The 24,950-nt window shown below is 42.2% G+C and overlaps 1 protein-coding gene across 4 annotated transcripts in view; it reads left to right on the plus strand.

The window, feature by feature from the left end:
• The window catches only part of TET1 (tet methylcytosine dioxygenase 1), a 64,982-nt gene extending 42,142 nt beyond the window's left edge, over positions 1–22,840 (plus strand). For 3 of the 4 annotated variants that reach the window (XM_075717724.1, XM_075717726.1, XM_075717725.1), the window contains 6 exons: positions 941–1,149; positions 2,146–2,296; positions 7,105–7,194; positions 7,650–7,787; positions 16,018–16,357; positions 21,467–22,840. In XM_075717724.1, the coding sequence (XP_075573839.1) occupies positions 941–1,149; positions 2,146–2,296; positions 7,105–7,194; positions 7,650–7,787; positions 16,018–16,357; positions 21,467–22,608 (2,070 nt within the window). In that variant the 3' untranslated portion in view covers positions 22,609–22,840. Of the gene's footprint in view, positions 1–940; positions 1,150–2,145; positions 2,297–7,104; positions 7,195–7,649; positions 7,788–10,178; positions 11,339–16,017; positions 16,358–21,466 lie in introns of those variants that run through there. The other variant, XM_075717727.1, reaches the window with a different exon arrangement.
• Positions 22,841–24,950: the final 2,110 nt, after the last annotated feature.

Genomic DNA, 24,950 nt, shown 5'->3' on the forward strand with positions numbered 1-24,950 from the left:
CTAATATGCTTGAAGCTTAACGCTGAGGTCTTGACGCTTTTGTTGGAGGCCTCGTACAGGTTATGCTGGCTAAACACGTTCAAAGAATAGGCAAACATATTTTCAAAGATTGTGTTCTTGTATTACTTAGCTTTAATGCATTTTTTTTGGTCTTACAATGCGACTCTTTCAGATTGTGATAAAAACCTAAATAGGTGGGAGTAGGACTGTCTAGCTTTTTTCCCTTTTTTTTTTTTTTCCTTAGCTCAGTGGTATATTGTACTGTTCCATATTGTGTTAGTCTTTGTGTTTTATGGATAAGGTTGACAAAGGTTGCTTTGCATATCATACAGTTTAGTAAAAAACTTCAGCACTCTGCTAAGAACTTTAATGTAGGTCGTCTAGGGATATGTTCTGAAAAACCTCATTGCTTCCTTCACTAAGAACGCAGTTTATTGTCATTGCTTTCTTCCAGTCTTACTTTGCAAGGTGGGAACCATTTTATGTACTGATACGTAACTGTGGTAACCATCCTAACACATGTATACGTGTGCTTTTGTGATGTGCTTTTACGTACCTGCGTTCGGGGTTTTGGCAGTATGTTTTCTGTATTGTTTTCAAGGTGACTGTTAGGTTCTTGGTGGATCTGTTGTCTCAGGATTGTTATTTCCTTCTAGCGGTTATTTTCCTCTTAATGCATCTTTGTTGTTTGTGTAGAACACCTAAAATATTCCTCCTCCTGTAAAACGTGCTGCTATTTCTTCTACAGGTAAAAAGGCAACGCAAAATCATGTTCTACACCAGACATCAGTGTGCGATGCTGTCGCAGTCCTGCTTGCTGATGGACACTCTTTGGGCAGCAGTAATTCTTACTCTTCCAGGCTTTACATGTCCCAGAGAAGAGTAACCCGTTAACGTGTTTCCTACGCTTATCAAAGAATAAACAAAATGATTCTTCCAGGTGATACGAAGAAGTAGTGATGAGGAAAAGTTGCTGTGCTTGGTACGTCAGCGTGCAGGACACCACTGTCAAACTGCCGTCATCGTGATACTCATACTGGCCTGGGAAGGGATCCCTCATCTCCTGGCTGATACGCTGTACAAAGAACTGACGCAGAGTCTCAGAAAATACGGCTGTCCCACCAGCCGCAGATGTGCGTTAAATGAAGAGTAAGTTACTTCAATAGTAAATGATTGTTGTCTTGCCTTTTGAATGTTCTGCAACAAATAACTTGAGAACTCAATAGTAAGACTAATAAAATAAATAATACAAAAGCTCGTTTAAAATTACAAACCACTAGGTGTCATTTCAGTATAAAACTTAGTTCCTGGCTTTTCCTAGAGAGCAGGCTCTAGGTGATAGTTGTACACGCTACGCCCAGGTAAAGGGGTGGCAAGGACCTTCTCTCCTGGCTTTGCGCACGCTGCCCAAGACATTCAGTGTGCCCTTTGCGCACGCGGCCACGCAAAGGAGAGCTGCTAAGGCGGCGATATGTGACTTTTTTAAATAAACGAGAGATTGAACGCTCAGAATTAGGATCTTCCTCTCTGTGTCTCTGAGAGGAGTTTAGTTTAATTGACTAGATGATGTGTTGCAACTGAGGCTCTGTAGCAGTGCTGCCTTTGTGCTGATTTTTGTGTAGCCTGCATTTAAGGAGACTCTAATAGCCATACAGTGACCTGAATCTAATGCTTGTGTTAAAGGGTTGGGCTAAGTGGGGCTGTTCCACTCTGAAAGTTAGATCAATTTGGAGCTAATGGTATTGCTGCACATAACAAAATAATTACTGGATTTAGGGGTAACCTTTGGTAGGAGTGGTATTTTCTTGGATAAAAAGATTTATCCAACTGGAGAAGTCAAAATCAAGCGACATGGGTATATTTATATGGCTATAACTGAGTGTTGTGTATTTCCCAAAAGTGGGGCTTTGGGAGTTGAGACTGTCTTTATGGGGAAAAAAGTCAGTCCTCTACACATAAATATTTCCTTAAGAGAAACTATTTGGTATAAACAGTGTGTTTTATAAATGCCTGTGTTGTTATGCTGTGTATTATAAAAGAAATAGCAAATAGCATTGACCTTAAATAAAAAAAAAAAAAAAAAAAAAAAAAAAAAGAAAAGCTGCGTTGTCAGCTGACTTGCTGTGTCTTTATTTCCTTTCATAGTCGTACTTGTGCATGTCAAGGGCTTGATCCAGAAACTTGTGGAGCGTCATTCTCATTTGGCTGTTCGTGGAGTATGTATTTCAATGGCTGTAAGTTTGCCAGAAGCAAAAACCCCAGGAAATTCAGGCTTCTCACTGACGACCCTAAACAAGTAAGATTTATTTCAATTTATTTCATTTATTTTATTGTTTTGTTTTCCTCCAAATACTTAGTCTGATGATTTTCAGAACTAGAAATCTACGGATATCTACCACTTCTCTCTCACACATGCATGCATAGCTTATCACACAGGCACCCAACTAAATGTTCTGTAACTGTAGTATTTATCATTTTTCCACTGTATGAAAACTCAGTGTTGTTCACTATGTATTTACCCTAAAATTATCCTTAAATGCTTTTCTGTATGCATATTTAGCTCCACTGCGTAACTCTGTATGAAATGTTAATTCTTTGTAAGTGTAAAATAGAGCTAAAGGTTTTTCTAAGCACCAAGGCTGCACCTCAGAGATTCGGTCCTTTTGCCTTGTCATAGAAAATTTTGTACCTTGGGTTGCACTGCTTTCACACTGCTGTCTGACCAGCTGACAACCTGGTCTTCTGTCTTCCACCTAGAATACACTGTTTTTTCTCTGGACAGCGTGTTTTTTAAACACTTTTGAAGGAATGAATACAGTAAAATACGATGCAGTGAAATGATACTGTAATTGTTGCTTGTAAGTGTTAGTGATGACATAAAGCTGTGCTGGCACAGAAGACACGGTGATGGATTATGTGAAGTAACGAACCTCTAAAAAAACCCAACCAAATTCATTTTTTTTACATTGGAATTATTTTCATGAAGGAATAAAGATGTTGTAAACTGATAACTGCTGCCTGATGAACATATATTCCTCAGGGTAACTCAAAGGTGCATTTTGTTCTGACTGTAGATCTAACCCCGCTTCCCTGTGGAACTCCCAGATAAAAGTATCACATCTTCACTAGCACATCTGCCATGCTTTAAGAGACATATACTATAGGGTAGCCAGTTACCTAGTTCTCTGTTTGGGTTACCCTGCTGATAATCTTCCTCAGCTCCTGAACTCCACTGCTGCCAGCTACAGAAAAGACCTAGCTGGTTGAAGTCCAGACAGTAGCCGAGGTACTCTTGCATTTTTTTTAATGTGTAGTGTACACATGCGTGTGTGCACACAATGTGAAACATTAATTGTTTCTTGGAAGAGAGAGATGTCAGTTGATTGACTGGAGCTAAATATTCCTCCCAAGTCCTAATTTTCTCCTGAAAGAGTTGAAGCATCTTATATGCATATGTGCATGAATGCAAAACCCTCCATCTCCTCTGAGTTGTGCTGTCTGCTCGCATTGTGGGTATTCACAAACTTCATTAGCACTTAAAGTGGGGAACTTCTGCTGAGGCAGAATGGAGCACACGCGGCCCTTCTTCTCACCGAATACGTGACTCGGGCAGTACAAGCTGAAAATAGCCCTGCCTGTCTCAAGAGGGTGTTTGTTTTATACATTTTTGGTTTATAGAAAAACGTATTTATTGGGCATTCTTTCGTTTTAGGAATCCTGTTCCTTCTCTGTGGTCCTTTTCCATTCTCTGCGATCCTGTGTTTTCAGGTTCTCCCCCTGCGTAATGCTGTGCATGGAGTATTCTGTGCATGTGTTTTCTCTGTAGATTTCTGATCTTTTTAATAACATTACCTCGGGAATCAACAAAGGCGGCAACCTTCATAGGTACTGTCTAACGAAAGTTAGGCTGTGCCTGATCTCTTAGGAGAGCACTCACATAGATCTGTCTTTGATCAGAATACACTCTGTGAGACTGCCAGCTCTGCTGGTGGCATCACTTCCTCTGAGTCTGTGAAATGGCCACCCTGAGCTCCATTCGGACGCCTAGTCATGCACAACGGCATTCACAGCAGCATCTGGAAATGATACCCCACTCACGAGAGCTGTCTGGCATTGCCTGTTCACTTGACAGGTAACCTGTAAATTTTTGGAGGAGAATGCCTTCTACCACAGTGTAAAAGCAGTTGCCTAAAAGAGGAGGTGACTTAACCAGGGCATTTTCTAGATGTGTGACCTGAAAGTGCATTCCCTCATTTCTCCTTTTCCATGGAAGTTGTCTTAAAGCCTCTTTGGATTCTGCAGCTGAGAGGGGATGAGGGTTGCGCAGCACACAGCTACTCCCTAACCGTTTGTCTGCGAGGGAAGCACACGCGCCCTTAGCCTACCACTGTGCAAAAAGCCTCCAGCTGTAGGGGACAGTGGTGCTTGAGCACTTGCAGTGCACGTGCAGGTTGCCAGTGCACCTCAAGTGAAATTACTGGTAAATAATTTTTCTCTTCATTTGGTTTTGTCATTAATTTTTCTAGCAGATACTTCTTTTAGCTAAATATTGAATATTGATGATTTTGCAGATGACATAAAGCTAGGAGGTGTAGCAAATTAAGAAGATAATTTGAAGTCCAGAAAGATTTGGATCATTTGAGGCACTGGATGGAGTGAGATGAGGTTAAGGGTGTGATATACCTAGGTAAGAATAGTATGTAGGATAGATAATTAAGGATGCACTACCTTCAGTGCAGTTCAGAAAAACCTGTGGTAGCAATCAACAGTTGATAAACTGGCTATAGTACGAGTTAAAAATACAGTGTCCTTTTGTAACGTAACATCGCCTTTGACACCATCTCCCTCAGCATTCTCCTAAGGAAGCTGGCGGCTCATGGCTTGGGCGGGTGTACTCTTTGCTGGGTAAAAAACTGGCTGGGTGGCTGAGCCCAGAGAGTGGTGGTAAATGGAGTTAAGTCCAATTGGCAGCCGGGCACGAGCGGTGTTCCCCAGGGCTCTGTTTTGGGGCCAGCCTTGTTTAATATCTTTATCAATGATCTGGACGAGGGGATTGAGTGCACCCTCAGTAAGTTTGCAGGTGACACCAAATTGGGTGGGAGTGTCGATCTGCTGGAGGGTAGGATGGCCCTGCAGAGGGACCTGGGCAGGCTGGATCGATGGGCCGAGGCCAACTGTATGAGGTTTAACAAGGCCAAGTGCAGGGTCCTGCACTTGGGTCACAACAACCCCATGCAACGCTACAGGCCTGGGGAAGAGTGGCTGGAAAGCTGCCTGGCCGAAAAGGACCTGGGGGTGTTGGTAGACAGCCGGCTGAACATGAGCCAGCAGTGTGCCCAGGTGGCCAAGAAGGCCAACAGCATCTTGGCTTGTATCAGGAATAGCGTGGCCAGCAGGAGCAGGGAGGTGATTGTCCCCCTGTACTCGGCGCTGGTGAGGCCGCAGCTGCAATACTGTGTCCAGTTTTGGGCCCCTCACTACAAGAAAGACATTGAGGTGCTGGAGCATGTCCAGAGAAGGGCAGCGAAGCTGGTGAAGGGTCTGGAGCGCACAGGCCTTATGAGGAGCGGCTGAGGGAACTGGGGTTGTTTAGCCTGGAGAAGAGGAGGCTGAGGGGAGACCTTATCGCTCTCTACAACTACCTGAAAGGAGGGTGTAGTGAGGTGGGTGTTGGGCTCTTCTCCCAAGCAGTTAGCGATAGGACAAGAGGAAATGGGCTCAAGCTGTGTCAGGGGAAGTTTAGATTAGGAAAAATTTCTTCATGGAAAGGGTGGTCAAGCATTGGAACAGGCTGCCCAGAGAGGTGGTGGAGTCCCCATCCCTGGAAGTGTTCAAAAAACGGGCAGACGTGGCACTTTGGGACATGGTTTAGTGGGCATGGGGGTGTTTCGTTGATGGTTGGATTGATGATCTTAGAGATCCTTTCCAACCTTAATGATTCCTAGTTTTTACTTTCATTAAAACATAATCTAACCACCAAGCCAGGAAACATGAAATTAATTATTACTGTACCCTTAATTGGTTTAGTGGTAGACTTGGTAGTGTTAGGTTAATGGTTGGACTGGATGATCTTAAAGGTCTTTTCCAACCTAAATGATTCTATGATTCTATCACACTGAAAAATGTTAAAGTATTCTTATATGTTTATATACATTGGTGTTTACAATATGTGGTAAGTGGGTTGGTGGGTTTTTTAAACAAAATAAAATAAGCTGTTATTTTTTGCCACTACACAGTATGCAAAACTGAAGCTGCAGTTGTCTCTCAAAGCCTGGCCCTTGGAGGAAAACAAAGTAGGGAGTATGTCACCACCCATTTCTTCCCCAGGTGATTTTCCTGGAAAAGCAGAAATTTAGGAAAATAATTTAGGGATTGTTTCTATAAATAAGAGCTTAAATGTTACACTGTCATAGAACCCCACCTGGCTAGTTCCATGTTTGTATGGCTCACCCCAAGGAAAGGAATATTGCTTCCTAATCCAGTAGATATTTCCATAAAGTCCTGAGTTTTGCATCTCCAAAGAACAAAATATTTATCAAATGTTCCTGGTAAGAGTTCTGTTGCAATGTTAGAAACATACCTCTTCCCCTAAGAGCTGAAATTAATATCAAATGCTATTGGGAGTTACTCGTATGAGTAAAAGAAAAAGAAGGTGGAAACCTAGGATTCTTTTAGCAGGGCTGCGTTGACCTAAGTTAAGACCCCATAAGCAAAACACTAAAAAAAGACCTGGGATTCCATCTCGACTCAGCATGTGGTAGAATTTTTCTCTCCTAGATGTTACTTCTCTGTTTTGTTTGGAACATACTTCATTTTTTGACTGTCTATGTATCGGAAGGGAGAGATGATGCAGCAATTAGTTCCTTGTGTGTTGGGTTTCTTTGCCCTAGCAGATATCCTCCATTGTTCTTTGGTTGACTTACATTTAACAATTTTTGGTATTTTAGTCATGCAAAAGTAGGCTTATTTATGGTTGATGCCAAAGGGCAGCAGAACAGAAGTCAGGTTAATGAAATACGAGATAGAGGCTGACTTGTCAGGCTAAACTGGATTAGATTCTTCTAAAGCAAATTACAGCGCTCTAAATGTTGCCTTTCTCTGCAGGAGGAACTTCTTGAAAACAATTTGCAAACTTTAGCTACCGATGTGGCTCCGGTTTATAAAAAGCTTGCTCCTGAAGCTTTCCAGAACCAGGTAGGTCTGTGACATTCAGCTAGTGTAGCTGTAGCTCTGAACAGGCAACGTACTTTGAAAACAAGATGAAACCCCAAAGTATGTTCATGGGTAGAAGCCGCAGACCTCGCAGACGTGGTGAACCCCCTTACTTACAGTGCTTGCTTTATTTGGTTTTAAAATACTGCACCTTTCTTCTTGCAGCTGGTGGTTAAGTTATGCCCTGAGCCGTGCGTACTTAAAAGGCTTACAGATATCCCTGTAAATAAAATGTTTTTATTATTTAAAGACATTTTGACTCTGGCTGAGCTGATTATCTCATTGACATCCAGTCGTTGCATGTTTCGTAGGAAAGTACATGCTTTCCGATCATTCTTACTGGCTGCGCTTATTCTGTCACAAGTGCAGTTGTGGCTCATGGGGTGCCAGATCGCTCACTTTCAGTCCCAAGTACCTGTAGTTTATTTTACTTTTAGGTGGAAAATGAACACATGGGCCCAGACTGCCGGCTCGGATCCAAGGACGGTAGGCCTTTCTCTGGTGTAACAGCTTGCATAGATTTCTGTGCCCATGCCCATAAGGACACGCATAACATGCACAATGGAAGCACTGTGGTACGTACATGGGATTTTCTCATTTCTACTGTTTACAGTTGTGATTACTGTGCCTTTTAAAATGCTGCTTGATTTAGTGGGTGCATTTGCATGAAGTTTTTTTAGGTATTTAGAAATTCCCATGGTATTTGCATCTATTTATTACTGCTCTACAGAGGATGTAAGTTCATCTTGGTACAGAACGGATCAAGAAAGGTATGGGAGTGATCCTTCCTACACAATCCCTTAATTCCTTTAAGACACCCGGGCTCTTAGGAGAGGACTGGCCATGGGACAGATAGGCTATTCGCAGCAGAGGTCTGATGTTCAAAGGCAAATAATTATCTAACTGAGGAGTTTTATGGACTTCTGTAGAGGAAGAGCTAAAACAAACTCATCAATTGACCTCCCCCAGGCTCAGTTCTCATCAAATTCACTTTTTCTTGCACTGTGCAGTTACCAGGCTTCATGTTGGTATAGTTACCAGTCAGAAGGTAGAGAGTATGGTATCGTGGGGTCGGTGGTGGAGTCAGGTGATTGTTACGATCTTTAAGTCCCAGTATGAGAGGAAAACCCACAGATGTGGTTTTTCAGATGTGGTCGTTGTACCAAATACCTTGCTGGATTGCTAGTGAGAAAATCAGTTGGGAATTACTCAGTTAAGTGATCTTTTAGAAATTGAGGCCATAGTTGTGAAGAAAGACAATCTCAAAAGAGTAAAGATTAAGTAAAACCAACAATCTGGGGGTTTGTAGCAGTTAGAGCATTGTAATGCTCTAAATAGCTAGGATCGCTTCTTGTACATCAGTGGAGGTAACATTCAAGAATAATTTCTCTATCAAAGGATGCATATCTGGAAAAAAGAAATCCATCTCAGATCTCTGCCTGCTTAGAAACAGTCTTTTTCTAACTTTGGAAATGAAAACCAAGTTGTTACGTTGCTGTGATTGAATGAAATGTTGCATTTACACATATACTTACCATTTAGCATTTGTATGTAACAGCAGTGAAATGACTGGAACAACTGCTTAATATTAACGGTGCGTTTGTATGTTGGGCAAATGTCCGTTGCTTTGAAGTATGGAAGCAGGTCTTGGAATTCACCAGCAATGCCAGCCCTGACTAGATTAATATTTTTTCGTAGCACTGAATGCCACTTATATGCAAATATTTTATAAGAAAATGCTGGAAGCGTACTTCACAAAATACTAGTAATTTGCTACGAGTAAGCTCCTGTGTAAGTACGGTCACTTCAAAGCTTCTGAAGCACAGGAATTCAAACCTCTTAAAGATCCCAGATCTGAAAGTGAGACTTCCTTTTCATGACAAACTGCACGGTCTACTTTTTAATGAAATTGAATTCAGGCACTCTGAAAATAATAATATTTTGTTAAGTGCTACATTGCCTCTTAACTTAAAGATAGAATGAAATGGAAATTGAGTCTGCTACTCATTCTGCCATACCGGATCCCAGAAAAGTCGTAACTTGCAGCCAGCAGTGGCTGGAGGGATAATTAGCCCTTTTTATTTGAGGAGTTCATTGGGGAATAGTTCTAAGAACATATATTTACCTGTAATCATCTGATGTTATTTCAGCTTCAGGTTATGCTTGCTAGCGTTGGTATTTTCTTTCTGTGGATTGTACGTGGTGTGTTCGCAAGTAATTCCAAATCTAAGCAGCGTGGAAAATTATGACCCGTGTAAGGTATCTTACGTAGGCCAGAACTTAAAAGTGTCTGTCAAGTTCTGCCAAATTTTCTAAGTCTTGCAGAACATGATCAAATCATTATAACTGCTGAAAACTACGCCTTGGAATCTGATTTTCATCAGACAGCTCACTCATACAAGTAACTGTTGCGTACCTGATACTCTCTTTAGATTTGATACCTCTTTATTTTAATATACTTGCAACAAAGGGCTGTATATAAATGGGGAATAGTTGGAAGTATTAACGCTCAATCTGTATACTTGAATTGGGGCATTTGGAAGGTGAATTAAGAGTTCAGAGTTACCTAATGATCGATGTACAGCCTTCGCGGTGAGAAGACGCGGGTGTGATTCGTAGGACACACGGAGTTGGCTGTCTGTTAGTCTGTCTAGGCGCATAGTTACAGCCATACGTATTGAAACCTAAAGCAAAGGAAGAATCCTTTGTTATTTTGCAGACAGGGTGATAGGACATGCTGGGCTTCCTTCGAACTGGATCGGTTTGGTGATGATCAAAACTAGGGTTGTTAATTTTAGCTTGCAATCAAATCTGGTAATCAAATAGGAAAACTAGTGGTAAGAACACAAAAATGAATTACTACGTGCAATTCCAGCATCTGCCTCGTCACCTCCTGAGTTCCCATCTAGTTCCAGAAGCTGCTTAGGCTACCTACTTAGTTTAAAATACACTCTGATTTCTTACAGGTCACTGGTAATAATGACGGAGGAGTCATTTGCATCTTAACTATGACACATTTTGTCTCTCAAATGTACTATGTGCAAGTAATGCATCTAACTGAGGTGACAGCTTTCATACAGATAATTGTTTTCTGATAATGTGGTAATAAACAGAATGATTTGCACAGCCTTACAAACCTCAAACATCCATAACTTTATTTACTCTTTTTCTCTTGTATTTTGTTTATTTGATATTTTTTTAAATGGTAGTCACACCTTACAGCTTAAAGTCTGTACAAAGTGTACTTGTCATCTTGAACCTCATTAGTGCTGGTAAGATTTCTTCCCTCCCTTCTTATTCTGACACAAAATCTTTGTTTCTAAAACCTGAAATTCCTCTAGACTTAAGAGGTTAAAATAAATACCTTATAGGACAGTATTTGCGACTGCTGCCAGCTCTGTCACCGCTATTTATGGCATAAGTGACACCTTCTCATTTTCTCCCTTCAGTTGTTGGTGAATCACTTTTACCACAAATACGAGAGGAATGCCGCACAGTGCACTGAAAGTAAAGGAAAAACAGAATCTATTTAAATTATTTAAACCAGACACAGACAAGAGTTCAGCAAAGCACTTAAATGAGTTTAATGACAAGCGTGGTGTTTACTGTATACTTAAAAGAGTCTCTAATGAGCTGCCAACAATTTCCTCGCTCTGTCTCTGCCAGAATTTCCGAAAAGCATTCTTGTATTTTTCTGGGTATATGTGTTTTGATGATCGGCTGCGTTCTTTGTATGTGACTCTGAAAATAAACGAGGCTGTCATTTTTGTTAGCAGTGGGGGAAAACGGTGTTGGAAATGTCTTCTGTAGATACAAGGTAGCGTAGTATGTCTTAACTTACAGCAACTGAGGATTACCATGGGAGATTTGATTTGCTGAACGTCTTTCCTGGCTAGCAAATATCACGCCCTGCATTTATCTGAGCTGCTTTTTGGTAGAAAAGCTAAAAATAAAAATGAATATTCCCTGTTTGCTCTGTAGTGGAATGAAAACACTTGGCAGTTCTACAGAGGTGTAAACTAACGTGTTTATCTGAAAGAAGCAAAAGTAATTTCTGCCAATGAATCGAGTTTTTTAAGAACCTTTAAGTCAATAAATATACCATCCGTTTTCACTCAGACTCTTTTGTCATCTTTTAACGTTCTCCTAAGGGCCGCTGGTGTACGTTACAGCTGCAGTGCTAGGGTGCAGTGTTCCTTGTGTATACGAAGCTAGGCTGTAAATGAGCGACACGCAAATAAAAGCTTTATAGTTATTGATGGAGTCTGTGAAATGTAAGTATTTTTCGTTCTTTATTGGATTAGCTGCAAAGGATCACATTCTTCATACCTGTGTGAAGCCATTTAAATCGCTGACGTACGGGGTTTTACAGTGACTAGAACGAAATGGTTTAATGAAGACTTTGCTAACGCTGTAGCACATACATGGGCGTTTCTGATCCTACGGGGCACGTTGCCCTTTTTGCTGGGGCTGAGGAAGGAGAGAGACCAGCTGCAGTTACGTATAACTGTTGGTGCCACGCAGTCTGTAGCAGGCACTGTGGAAGAAGGGGAGGAAGATAAATCCGTGCTCCAAGGGCAGCTACAATGTAAAATTTATTATTGGCAGCAGAACTCGGCAGTGTCAATCAGCAACCCATCAACAAGCCATTCCTGATTTATTTTTTAAAAAAAAAAAAAAATCACCTGCTCTTCTGATAACTTACTGTATTTCTGTAGGTACAGTTCATCAAGTCACTGCATTTAGGTCCAGACCTTTGCAGTAAGTGACAGAATGTCTCCGGGAACGGTTAGACTACGCTCTGGACCACGTCCACAGCTTGCTTTGTGAGCTACAGAAGTACTAGATGCTTAAATCGGTGGTTCAGATAATAACAAACAGAAAAGATAAACCCCGCAGGGCTGTAAAGGAAGGATTTTTGTTACTGTTCTTTATACAGTGAAAATGGAGAAACGTCTGAAGTTCCCCGTGCTAACCTGCGAGCTCCCGGCCGGTGGTTTGGTTTGCGCGCCGTACCCGCGTTACAGCGTCCGGTACAGGAATGCTGCCTGGTGACCCTTCCATGCGTGCGTACGGTGCTCCGAAGGAAAGCACGCGTGGGGTTCCCTTCTCCGACTCTGACTTACGCACGCTTACTGAGGGTGTAACAGGCCAATCGAGCGGTGCAGTTTGTCTCGGCTGTAAAGGAAAAACAACGTCGCTCGTGTTTGTAAGGGTGAGCAGTGATGATGCAGCAGCACCTTGGAGTCCCAAGTGGCACCCGCTGCTTTCCGTCTGCAGAGGGAAGATGAGTGCAGGAAACACGACTCCATCTTTCAAGTTCAGAAGGGCCGCTCGAGTGCTTTGCTGAAACTTGAATTTAAAACATCTGTTCTTACAGCGTAGTGGAAAAGGCTACATCATTGCTACATGTGAAGTTCAAGAGGACAGAGGCAGATCAAAGAGTCCCCGAATAATGCATTGGGAGCTGTGTGGCTACAGATGTTTCTTTGGAGATCTGCGGAGGGAATTACATTGAGTTCATGGGTGCATTTCAAGTTTAAAAAAAAAAAAAAAGTTTTACAAATATGCAAGATTTACCATGACATCACTAAACCCAGAATAGGTAATGGCTTTGATCACCAGGCACACTGGAAACCTAAACAAACCACTCGGCCAACATTTTCTTTGGCTTTTGAGCATCCTGGATGATTTAGCTGCGTGTTCTGGAAAAAGGAGAGTAGCAGGATATGCAGCTTCACTGTGGAAACGGGCTTTGACAGAGCCCATGACTTTTCTTACATTCAGGTTTAATTTTGGTCAGCTTGCAGCACAGTATCGGTACACGTGGAAAATGTTGCTTTTAACTCCTCAGCGATGGCTTCTCGAGTTTCTTAATGGAATATTTTGCACAGATTTGAATACGGGACTGGCTTTTGAAAGGGACGCTTCTCATTTGGTGGATTACTCCAGCTGTAAATTGCTAGCTGATCTCTAGGGCCTTCACCTATAGCTGGTTCCCCCATAACATCAACTTTGCAGTTATCTGCTTGCCACTGTGTCCTTCCTTTTATGTATTCGCAATATATTGCGTGTGTTGGAGTTGACTATATTTTCAACATAGTTCTGCCAATGTACTGCAGCCCTCATCTTCCTTAGCTCCTCAAAACAGTTCTTTAGCTTTCTTGTTCTGAAGAGGCCGTTGGCTTTGTGATAGCGACACATACTCGTTTTTATTTAAAATAGGTTTTCCTTCAACCAGTACGAGCTTTGATTTTATTTTTTGTCTCTGCTTGTGTGCTCTTGACTGGGCCAAGCATTGTGAAAATGTAGAGCTAATCTACCTTTGCCTAATTGCAAGTCAGATGAAAGATGGTGAATACATTTTTTAAGAGTAAATCTTTTTATGGGAAAGAATAAATCTAACAAATTCACAAGGTCAGTTTCCCATGAAAGCTTCTGGTGAAAAGCCTGAAAATTCAGAACTACAAATTGGATTGAGGTTTTCAAAACAAGCAAGATTGTGGGTTGAACCGTCAAGATTTGGACATCTTTCAGACTAGTGCATGGGTCCAGGCACAGGTTGGATAGACTGTTTTAAAGGCAAGTGAGAATCGCGCAGTTTCTGATGAGAACAAGTGGGAGGTAGGCCCCTCCATGCTTATTTTATGACTGCTTTTGTTTCTAATTTAGGAGGGGAGGACGTGCTGGGCTTTCTGAGAACATGAGTCATACGTGATTGTCCTCTCTCTATGTCCTACCCTCTTTCGCCCTTCCTGAGTAACTTGGAATCTGCTGGCCAATTTCAACCAGATTGCACTGCGCTTTGCGGAAACTTAACTTGTCTTTGGAGATTTTTAACCTTTTGTTCCAAGTTGTGAAATTTCACTGCCGAGTCGGGGAGCCAGATCCAGGTTGGCTCCTCCGTTGGGGAGGCGGCAGGCTCCTCCCAGCCGCGGCCCCAGGTTAATCCGCGTGCCGGGAGGCACCGAGCTTCAGCCGGGCCCTGCTTCCGCTGGCCGGTGCCCAGCGGAGGTGGTGGCGGGGCACCGAAGGGCGCAGGGGGAACGGCGCTGGGGCTGGGCGTGGGGGAGCGCGGGGACGGAGAAGTCCGTAGGGAACCAGGCGTCATTCGCTGCTCATGGAACAACTTGTTGTTTTTTCTAAATCTTCCTCGTAGTCCAAAGGCTGCCCGGTAGAGGTAAGTACGCATGGAGCAAACCCATCAGTAAACGCTACTCATCAGCTTCTGGTTGCCCCTTCACTTTGCCTTCTTCAGAGCCCTTCTCTCGATCCTTTCAAAACGCCCCCCGAAAGCTCTTCTCCTGTGTCTGTGCCCCTCAGATTTTCTCCTTTTGCTGCTCTGCAACTGTCAAGCTTTGCATATAGCTATTTATAAAGCCCTAACCGCCACCTTATTGATTTAGGATTTTTAGTTTGTGATTCCGTAATTTTATTATTCTGGAAATAATTGTGTGATGCCTTTATGTGAAAGCTGTGCTATAAAATAAAAAAATGTTTGGTTTTTCCCCCCTCCAAAATAATAATATTATTCTTCTCCCCTGGAGTGTTAGGCATGGTGACAAGATTCTGGGAAATTGGATTAACTGTTTATGATAGGCATCGCATTCAGCCTACACAGGGATGGAATGATAACGTTTCCACTTAGGGAATATCATCTCATCCGTGGATGGCGCTCAGATTCCTCTATGTGTGTAGTTAGTAACTCCCTGTGAAACGGCAGCTTAACTGAGCCATGGTATTAATGCGTGGCTGCCTAGCAATGGGCTGTGTTGTTGTGAAAAACGGTAGTCTCTCACGAACGTAATCAATAAAACTGTAAATGGCGTGACTGTTCGTACACGTTGCTCATACGTGTAAAACTGTCGCCATCCCTTGGAAAGCACAGAATGAAAGCAGCAAGCATACCGCTGGTTTTAGCGCTGCTTTTACGGTGGAGGGTTAACATTAATAATGGCTGGAACTCCAGAAGTGCTGAAAATTCTAAGTACTGCAAAGGTTCAGCAGTGATTCGGAAAAATTCTACTAAGAAAATGGTTGCGATAAGTTTGAATATTTGTCCACGTTTCTGATGTGCCCTTATCAAAGCGCATCTAACCAGCGTTCTGCCCCCGGCTCCAGTAGCTTGTAAGACGTAATTTAATAAGAGAAAGTAGGTGAGTGGCCTAAGAGAAACCAAACATTTGCTGGGTCTCGTGGCTTCGTTACAGCAGGCAGACAGAGTTGGGGAAGGGTCTTAATTTAAGACACTGAGTAAAAAGAGGGAGGGAGTTAGAGCTGAGATTTGCTAAAAATACAGAGCAGTATGAGTGACCGTTTGGTTTTTTTAATTTGCCAGCCAAAACAAAAAAAAAAAAAAAAACAAACCGGTTCTGCATCATAAAAACTTCTTGTTCAGTCCAAAAATATTTTTTTCATATTTTTTAGTCCTTAAAAATGAATCTGAACATCCAATATGTATAAAACCAAAAAAAAATGGGAATGCTTAGGAATTTACCGTATACTTACAGCTCAGATTATTTACCAAGGTTGGCATATATTTGTGGATAGTGAGAGTTGAGCCAAAGTTTCATTTTTCCTGTCCAGGACATGTGCCTTGGTCTTATTCTTCACGTACCAGTAATTTTTCTGCATTATCATAAATCAAACAAAAGATTTGTCAGATGTTTCCATTTGACAGGCCCATAGCATTGAGGCCGTCAAATGTGAGAAAACAATGACGTCTAGGATGACTGCTTAAATATTTAAATAACTTTTGTGGTTTATGTACATGGTTGTAGTTGTAAATGTTTCTGTTCTTGCCAGGTCTGTACATTAACGAAGGAAGATAACCGGAGAGTGGGGGTGATTCCAAGTGATGAACAGCTCCACGTGTTACCTCTTTACAAAATTTCACAAACAGATGAATTCGGCACCGAAGAGGGACTGGAAGCGAAGATAAAAGCCGGAGCCATACAGGTGCTCACAGCTTTCCCCAGAGAAGTACGAATGTTAGCGGAGCCTCTCAGAGCTACAAAGAAAAAGAAACCAGACACAAGGAGGACCCCGACTGAAAAGCAGCCATTAATAGATAAAAAATATTCAACACCAGTAAAGCTGAAAACCGAAGCCCCAGAAAATCTTGGCAACTCTTTGCATTGTTTAGGTGAGTGGTGCTTATTAAATTCTGCCAGTCTCTTCTGAAACTGTTGCCTCTTACTCCTGGGAGGGGAAGGAAAAGCTCCTTAATACTCAGTTTTTTAAAATACTTGTATATTCTGCATTGTAGGGGTTCACGAGCAAGTTATTGTAGTCAACATTCTCTCTCGGCACAGAAAAAAAAGCAGGCAATCGCCCAAAAATAAGTTTGTGGTGGTGTGTTAGCACCAGTGAAGTATTTCCAAGTTCCCTTATTCTAATAAATAATGGCAGTAGGATCACTTTGAAATAGTTGTAGGAATCTTTAAACAACAGACATGAATTTCTGTCATTTGAAAGTACAAGGACTGTGGTACCCGCTTCCTATGAAAGACAATGACTTTCTCAGAATCTGAGTTCATGATGGTTTCCTACCAATGGCGTGGGTGCCGCTGCAGAGCGAGAGGTTTGCAGAACCACCCCAGGCTTTCTCAAATAAGACACCGCTGCTCAAATTGTTCCTTGAAATACTAGTAGCAAGGGCCGGAGAGGTGGAACCCGCCAGCGGCCAGGTGAGAGGTGTGCCACCTTCGTTCTGCTGCAGGGCAGCTGCGGCCAGAGCCTGCTGCTGCAGCACCTGTTTGCGCAGCGTGGAATCGTGGCTTGGCTGGGCTGCGCGGAGGCGCTTTCGATCTCTGCTCTACCTGGGGTCAGATTTTGGACCGGTACGTCAGAGGATGGAACTGTTCTGTGGGACTTTGCAGTAAGGAGAAGTAGAAAAGGAGGAGGAGGTGGAGGAAGCCATGGACTTAGATTCTGTGATTAGAGGGGGAAAACAAGGAATAATGGATTTAGACTAAAGAAGAATAGATTTAGACTAGACATAAGAAAGAAATTTCTTACACTGAGGGTGGTGAAGCACTGGAAGGGGTTGCCCAGAGAGGCGGTGGAGGCCACATCCCTGGAACCATCCCAGGCCAGGTTGGACGGGGCTCTGAGCACCCTGGGCTGGTTAAAGCTGTCCCTGCTCACCGCAGGGGGGTTGGGCTGGGTGGGCTCTAAAGGTCCCTTCCAACCCAAAGCATTCCATGATTCTATGAAATAAATAAAAGGAACTAAAGCATAGCCTGTATGCCTTTTATCTGACACGTTTGACACATTTTCATAACTTGGACTGAGCACCCTGCTTTGTCTCAGTAGAGGAGTCGGGGCAACCCATAACCTTTGCATATAGCAAGATGGAATAAGAACAAGAGCAGGATTATTGACGCCCCTAGGAAATTAGACAGACGTTCAGTTAATCTACGTGCAAGTTTGGGAGACACAGTCCAGGCTTATAAACAAGTATAAAAGGACTCCCTCGGGCCAAGGACGACGTCCAACAGTCACTCCGAAGCAATGATTAATAACTTCCATTGTGCTCGGGGTGGACTGGAAGTCCTGGAAGCATTAGAGGGCTCTGGTTTGGGAAGGAGTTCTGAAATTGTCTGATCTCACTGGAACGTTGTTTGGAAACTCTGGAATAGAGTTAGGAACCGCCTACCTGTACCTGACATTGTAGTTACAAACAGGCATAGGTTCGGTATCTGAAAAGCGTGCCTTTAACAAATGCTGCGATATCCAGGGTTCCGCCATACTCTTTGGGAACACAGAACTTTATTCCTTGAATGTGCAAAAATAATAAAATAACTGTGTAAGCAAGCCAACTTACATAATTCACTTGGGCTTGAAGTATTTTGGTAAAGTAATTTAAAAGGGCTGCTGATAAAAATAAGTCACAGAGTGAGAAAGAAATATTTTTTTGAGTGTGAAAGTTGTTCAGAGATGGAGAAATAAAAATGTGACTAGAACTACTTCATTTCTGTTGTAGAAGTGCAGTTTTTGTCATGGAAGTTTTGCTAGTGGAATCCTTCAAAATAGATGTCAGCACTAGTCCCCAGACCTGCCGATGGCACGTCTTGCTGCGGCTGGCCACGTGAACAGTTTCAACGCGGCTTCGCTGCGTGGGCAGCAGTGGCAGAGGAAGCTCAGGTTTGCAAAGGGCAGGGGGTGCGCTCTGCGTGCGGTAGCTAAGGGGAAGCGTTTGTGCGCACCGTTGATGTGTTTAGTCGTACAGGACGATGGCTGGGTGAAGACCTCGGCACACCGCTGCTGCCCTGCCCCTAACCCACAGTGAAATGCAAAGGTCTGTGCATTAGGGACTTAGAATACTGCAGTATTGTACTTGTACACCCCGTTTTTTGGCGGTTGTAGGGGATCAGTCATTGATTGGTTTTTTCCATTTTGCCAGCGGCAGGTATCATATCAGTCCTGAGGAACGGAAAATTTTAGTCTAGCTGAGATTGTTAGGCTTAATGTGAAAACAAAATCAAAGGGCCTGTGACACAGGGGAGTTGTAACTAGACTATCCAGTAGTTGCTCCTGATGGTAAACTAGAGGAAACAATTGATTCTTTAAATCAGGATCCCTTCATATTAATAGTAGCATTCAATTCTGGTCACGCCGCTTAAACATAAAAGACAAAGGATTGAAAAATAGTAAAAGAAGATAGAAAAACTTACTAGGGGAAGAAAAAAAAAATACTGATTGTAGTTTTAGGTAAGCAGTGAATAAAGTACTGCTAAAGGTCCGTTAAGCAAGTCAGATATTACTTATTAAATTTCCTCCTAATATAAGAGCAAACGAGTACTTAACTACCCTTCAACTGTAAAGGAAAAGGTATTGATAAATAGTGTATGTAATGTATAGTACTCGATTTACTAATGAGGACAAGAGTTTAGAATCTTGGTTTGGCTTTTTAAATATGAAAAACAGTATGGAGAACGTGCAATTAGATGAGATGACCGTGGTATATACCGTCAGTCACGTTTTCGGCCACGTGGGGCTGTCGCTCTTTGGAGCAGGCTGGGAGGATCACGGGGCAGTCACAGGGGCGGCTCTGCCGTACGGCCCGTTCCATAGGTGCGGTACGCTCTCTTGAAAGAGCCCTGAGCGACATTGCGGAGCCGCTGCAGTATCCCCCGGCCGGAAAGCTTGAGAGACTCCTCTAACCCGCATGTCTTCACCACGTGGAGAACTGGAAATTCAAAAGGCGTAAGAGAGGACTCTCTTGTCCTCTTTACTGCCTTTACCTGGCAGCAAAGATGGTGGCGAGGAGGATCACCTGAGTGCCGACGACAGACTAAGTCGGCTTGGTAGAACGTGCATATGTGAAGGCTTGGTTTGAATCTCGGCTGTGCCAAGTCCTTTGTAGGAGCTCTGCACGTTAAGTAGGGTGCACCTGTCCTGCACCTTTGCCAACAGCAAGCAGCACAGCTGGTAAATTCTTACATTTGTGCTAATGCTGAGCGCCTTTGAATCCCAAAATTGTTACGGAATTCGTATTAAAGATAGAGGCCTTGCATCCTTCCTTATATAGTCCTGTCATTTAAGCACGTTATTCTGCACAAATAAACTTTACGGCTGGAAAGATTATTTTTGTCTCCATAAATAGCAGCAATTCTTCTTGGCCCGTGTTGGATGGAAGAGGAGATGAGCCACCAGCGTCGAGGCCGTTTCTCAGCTGGCCGCAGCAGAGCGGCGCTTCAGCCAGGGGTTCCCGGGGAGGCAGGCTCTGCTTGAACAGGAGGTGTTCCTGGGGAGCGGTGCCGCCTTCTCTGAGCCGTTGCCGATTGCCCTCTGCCCGTGGGTTTGAATTAACTTCTCGTAATCTCTGCTGCTTCGCCCCGCAGAGCAAGTTGCTTCTGGCAAGAGATGGGGCAACCTGCTGCAGCCACGGCCGTTTCGAGCGTGCTGTGGGTTCTTAAAACTTATTTCCAGAGAATGTAGGGCTCTCTTCAGAGATGGTGGGAAGCGCGATTCTCAAATGTTGTGTTTCACATCTGTTGGAGGAAGGCCTTGGTCTGGGGGGGGTGTTCTTAACTGAATTAAATGCTTTGAGTTTGATTTCATAGAAAAGGTTTTTAAGGAGTTGATGCAGTTTCCTTATGTCCTTCCATGACTTCAGTATTTGCATACTAACTATTGTGTCTGTAATTTATCCCACTTTGCCTTTTTTGTAATTCCTATTGAAATAATGTTTCTTAATCCATCACTATTTCTAAATTACTAGAAGAAAGAATAGTTCTTCTATACTCAGTAAAGCAATTAAGTGTTCTGTGTGTTTACGGAACAAAGACGAGACACTGACAGAGACGGTCTTTGACGAGAATATGTGAGCTCTCTGTGGGGGGCCAGTTTGCCAGCAAAACACATGTAAAGCAATTTCAGGGCATGATGCAAAGCCCATGGAAGTTGATGGGATTCTTTCCCATTACTCCAGTGGACTCTGGATTGAACTTCTCCAGCGGGAGAATGAGTCGCTTGAGGAGACGGTTCCACAAACACGCACAGCTGCCGGGTGCCGTGGCTAGAAATCGATTAGGGAGCTGACACGAATAAGTAGGTCTCTACAAAGATCTGCAATAATTCATGTGTGGCAGTTAGATGGAAGAGAGCCAAATCACGTGATGCGGCTTTGTAAGGATGGATTCACCTGGAGCGCGTTGCCAGATACTTCTTTTTATTTTAAAGAAAATTTCTGAGTAGTTAACTTGCTAATGCATGAATCGTCATAATTCAGTAACGAGATCTATCAACGCGCTTTTTCCTTCGATCATAATACGGGGTTAAGGCAGCCGAGAATTTTGATTGTTTCACAGGCTTCATTTCGGACAGACTAAATGTCATCGATGATGTGAAAACTTTTACATAGTGCTTCCTGCTAGCCTGGGCAGTGCTGAAGGCCGTCGGTCGGCTGCGGGGAAGCACTTGTGTAGAGCTGGGCTGTGTGAATCGGGGCCGAGCGGTTATTTCGTTTTATCTGTTTATGTTATTCATCCCTCTGTGAAATACCTTTCTATTTTATATACCAACAGTCTGGCTGGAAAAGGTTAAGGCGTTAATGCAGCAAGGTTATTAGGTATGTACTTGCGGTCATAGAGGTATTCCTAAAGAGCTAAAAATAACCATTCTGAAAAGTCTGTAGTCATCATGTATATCTTCCGTATTAGAAAGCAAATACGAAAATATTATAAAAGGTATGTTTCGTTAACTACGTGAGGAAAAGTACTTACACTTTGGTGTGCATTTTTTTTAGGGAACAAACCAGATGCTTTAAAACCTGGAATAAAAACGGAGACTTCCGATCACCTCTATGCCATGAAACATACTTCAAACACTACTAAAAATTGTTCTTTATTGAAACAGTATACGGCTTCCTCCCCTTTTAAGGTGGATAGTTTACATCCTTATTCATCTTTAGCACATAAGCCTGGCATAACAGCAGTGACTAATATTCAACAAGATTTTTCAGTTCCCTACGGGTATTTTGAATGCAGTAGTAAGCAACCTCACGTGACACCTTATGTTAATTGTAAGAACTTTGATATGTCGGTCAAGGATTATACTGGAATTTTGCTGAATGAGAAGATGAATGGCGTGCCACCGATTCTTCCAGAGGTCACTGCTCCAGGCCCCCCAGCCCATAAAGACCCCCTGCCCACTATACTTGAACATCAGCCAGACAAACAGAATTGTCAGCTTCAGTTAGACAGTTCTCCCTCTTCACAGATGATCAGCTCCTGTGATTTGTCAGTACCGCTGAGCTCTCCGGCAAAGGACGCAGTCGGAAACGAAGCTGACTGTTCCCACGGATGCCCCGTGGAAAAGGGCAGCTCCCATCGAGAACAGATGTGTGATTTTGACTGTGTTGACGAAAAGCAAAACAGTGCACTGGGACAGCCGACTGATTGTGAAGAAAAAGCTGAGGAAATGTGGTCAGACAGCGAGCACAATTTTTTGGATGATGACATTGGCGGGGTTGCTGTGGCACCTTCTCATGGTTCTATCTTAATTGAATGTGCAAGACGTGAACTCCATGCTACCACACCTATTAAAAAACCCAACCGCAATCATCCCACAAGAATTTCTTTAGTTTTCTACCAACACAAAAATTTAAATGAGCCAAAACATGGTTTAGCCATGTGGGAAGCAAAGATGGCCGAGAGGGCGAAAGAGAAAGAAAAAGAAGCGGAGAGATTAGGAACGGAGAATACGCAACTAAACTCCAGCGGCAGGAAAGCGAAGCAAACAAGTGAAAACAGAGATCTTTTTTATGAAGACAATGAGTTCAACCAAATTCCATCGCGCAGAGCATTAACAGTAACTAAGGATAACGTAATAACAGTATCTTCTTATGCCCTTACGCGAGTGGCAGGGCCTTACAACCATTGGGCATAGGTTTTAGTATCGGATGCCTCCTCTTGGTGCAGTGTTACACAGTGTTTCTTTAAGGTGCTGTTAAAGAACAAGTCTCGTGTCGTTTACTCTTTGCTCATCTCAACCATTTTAAGGCTGAGGTAAAAAAAAAAAAGGGGGGGGGATTTCTTCTTAAACTGTGACTTTAACATTTGGTGGTGCTCAAGCACATTTTAAGCAAAAAAAAAAAAAGTTGTATAGTTTTAATACATTCTAAAAAAGATTTTGTTTAGGTTATTAACCTTGATTGAATCATTCAGTTTATTACCTTTAGGAATTTATATTTTGGTGCTTTAAATCAAGTCTGTTTACTACAAAAATCATTTATAGGGATTTTAACAGGTTCACATTTTATGGTGTTAAATCAAGTTATACAGTAATAGCTCTACACAGCTCTTGGTGCTTAACCACATCAAACAGTTAAAAATAAATAAGCTGAATTATTACTTCATGGTGCCATTGCTTTAACAACTTCCAACCATTGCTATATAGTCCAAATTACAGATAAATCTTTTAGAAAACCAATGAATTTTCTTCTCTAGATTTGTCATTATGTACGAAATGAAGTTATTGGTAATGATGGCTGGAAGTTGTTTTTAAGCTGTAAATATATATTTTAAAAGCACTTTCTATTTTTAAAATTAACTTGAAATAGTATAGTATAAGGATCATATTGTCTAAGGTTTGTGCATACTCTACAGAAGAAATCATTTTATTCTTGCTGTGTAGAGTTCCATATTGTTACAGCTGCAGTATGTATGCTTAATAGCATATGTGATTGTTTTTAACTTGCCCTTTTTCATCAAAGATTTTATGTTGCATATAAACAACAGTTATAAAATACAGAAACATTTTATTATGTTCAAGAGAGTGTACAAACATGAAATTAGGAGACGTCTTGTCAATACGTGTGTTGCTATTGGGAGTTATGAATATTATTTGGTTTTTTAAAGGCAGCATTGTTATGATTTCTTTGAGCAATAAGCGCGTAAGTCTCATTCGTTTGGAGCATTATAAGTTAACGTGACAACCAAATGTTCCGAATGCCTCAGGGGTAGGATTGTTTTGGGATAAAAAAATACCCCCTAGAGTTGCCTTATTCTATTCTGGGAAGAAAAAAAAAAAAAAAAAAAATTGGGGAAAATACGAAGGAAGTGTTGGAAAAGTATGACATTTCTAATATTTAACAGCAAATTTTTCATTAAGAATAACCCACCTGTAATATTCACCAGCTTTCTAAGTTCGTTTTTTTTTTTTACAAAAATGTTTTGTAAATTTTTAAGTGATTTATACATTTCATGTAGAGAAAGGGTTGTATTCTTCCTTCCAAACATACGAAATTTATGTTCTCCATTTCTGTTGAAAAAGTGACATATCATGAAATGAGTATTTGCTAAACCAGAGGAAAACCAGACACTCCACTGCTTTTAAATACTGTAGCATCCCACTCTTCTTTCTGATTCTCCTCTCCTATGTATTTCTTTTTTTAAACTTATTTATTTAAACAAATTACCAAATGACGTTAGCTAAGGACCGACCTCATCCTGCAACTTCTTCCATGAGAACAGCTCTGCGTAGCCATGCCTGCCCAGTCAGAGCCGGGAGGACCGCGCAAGCCAGGACTCCTCTCGTGACTGAGAGCTGCAGGATCAGGCCCCAGAGACGAAGCTGTACCGTAATTCTGCCTTGGAGTCCTCCCCAGCTGGGAAACCCGTAGGTGTAACGAGGTCAGAGTTTTCCAGTGCGAAAAGATACTAATAATATACTTGACAATATTATAATGTAGTGGTGCTGTAACAGAGGAATACAAGCTATCTAGATCTGCTTTATTTAAAACCTAGACAAGGTGCTTTTTCCTTGCAAAGTTGAACTGTAAGCGCTATAGTTACAGTTTCGGTACGAAAAGTCCATAAATTGTATTTTTAACACATAGTGCCAGTTAGGACCTTGGTGCTACAAATACTTCAGCGCGGCCATAGATCAACGAGACTATTCCTGTATAAGCGCATACACGCGTAGCGTTCGCAGGAGCGAGGTCTGAAGTAGCAATGACTACGTAACGACCTTGGGTTCAATCCTACAGATTCCTGTCAAAAGTAACAAACACGTCGATGGCAGAGGATGGACCGAATTGAACCCCTCCTTTGTTTCTTACCTATTTTAAGTAAAATTTGTAAAAACCGGGTATGCTGCAAATTTTAGTTCAAAGCTTAATATTAGTTCAAATAGAGGATATGAAGGGATTGTAAATAATAATAAAACAAAACCAATATTATGCCATCGTTTTGTACCAGCAGTTTTATGCTTCTTGACTATGTAATATA

This window comes from Pelecanus crispus, chromosome 10 (assembly GCF_030463565.1).
Source record: "Pelecanus crispus isolate bPelCri1 chromosome 10, bPelCri1.pri, whole genome shotgun sequence".
NCBI lineage: Eukaryota > Metazoa > Chordata > Aves > Pelecaniformes > Pelecanidae > Pelecanus > Pelecanus crispus.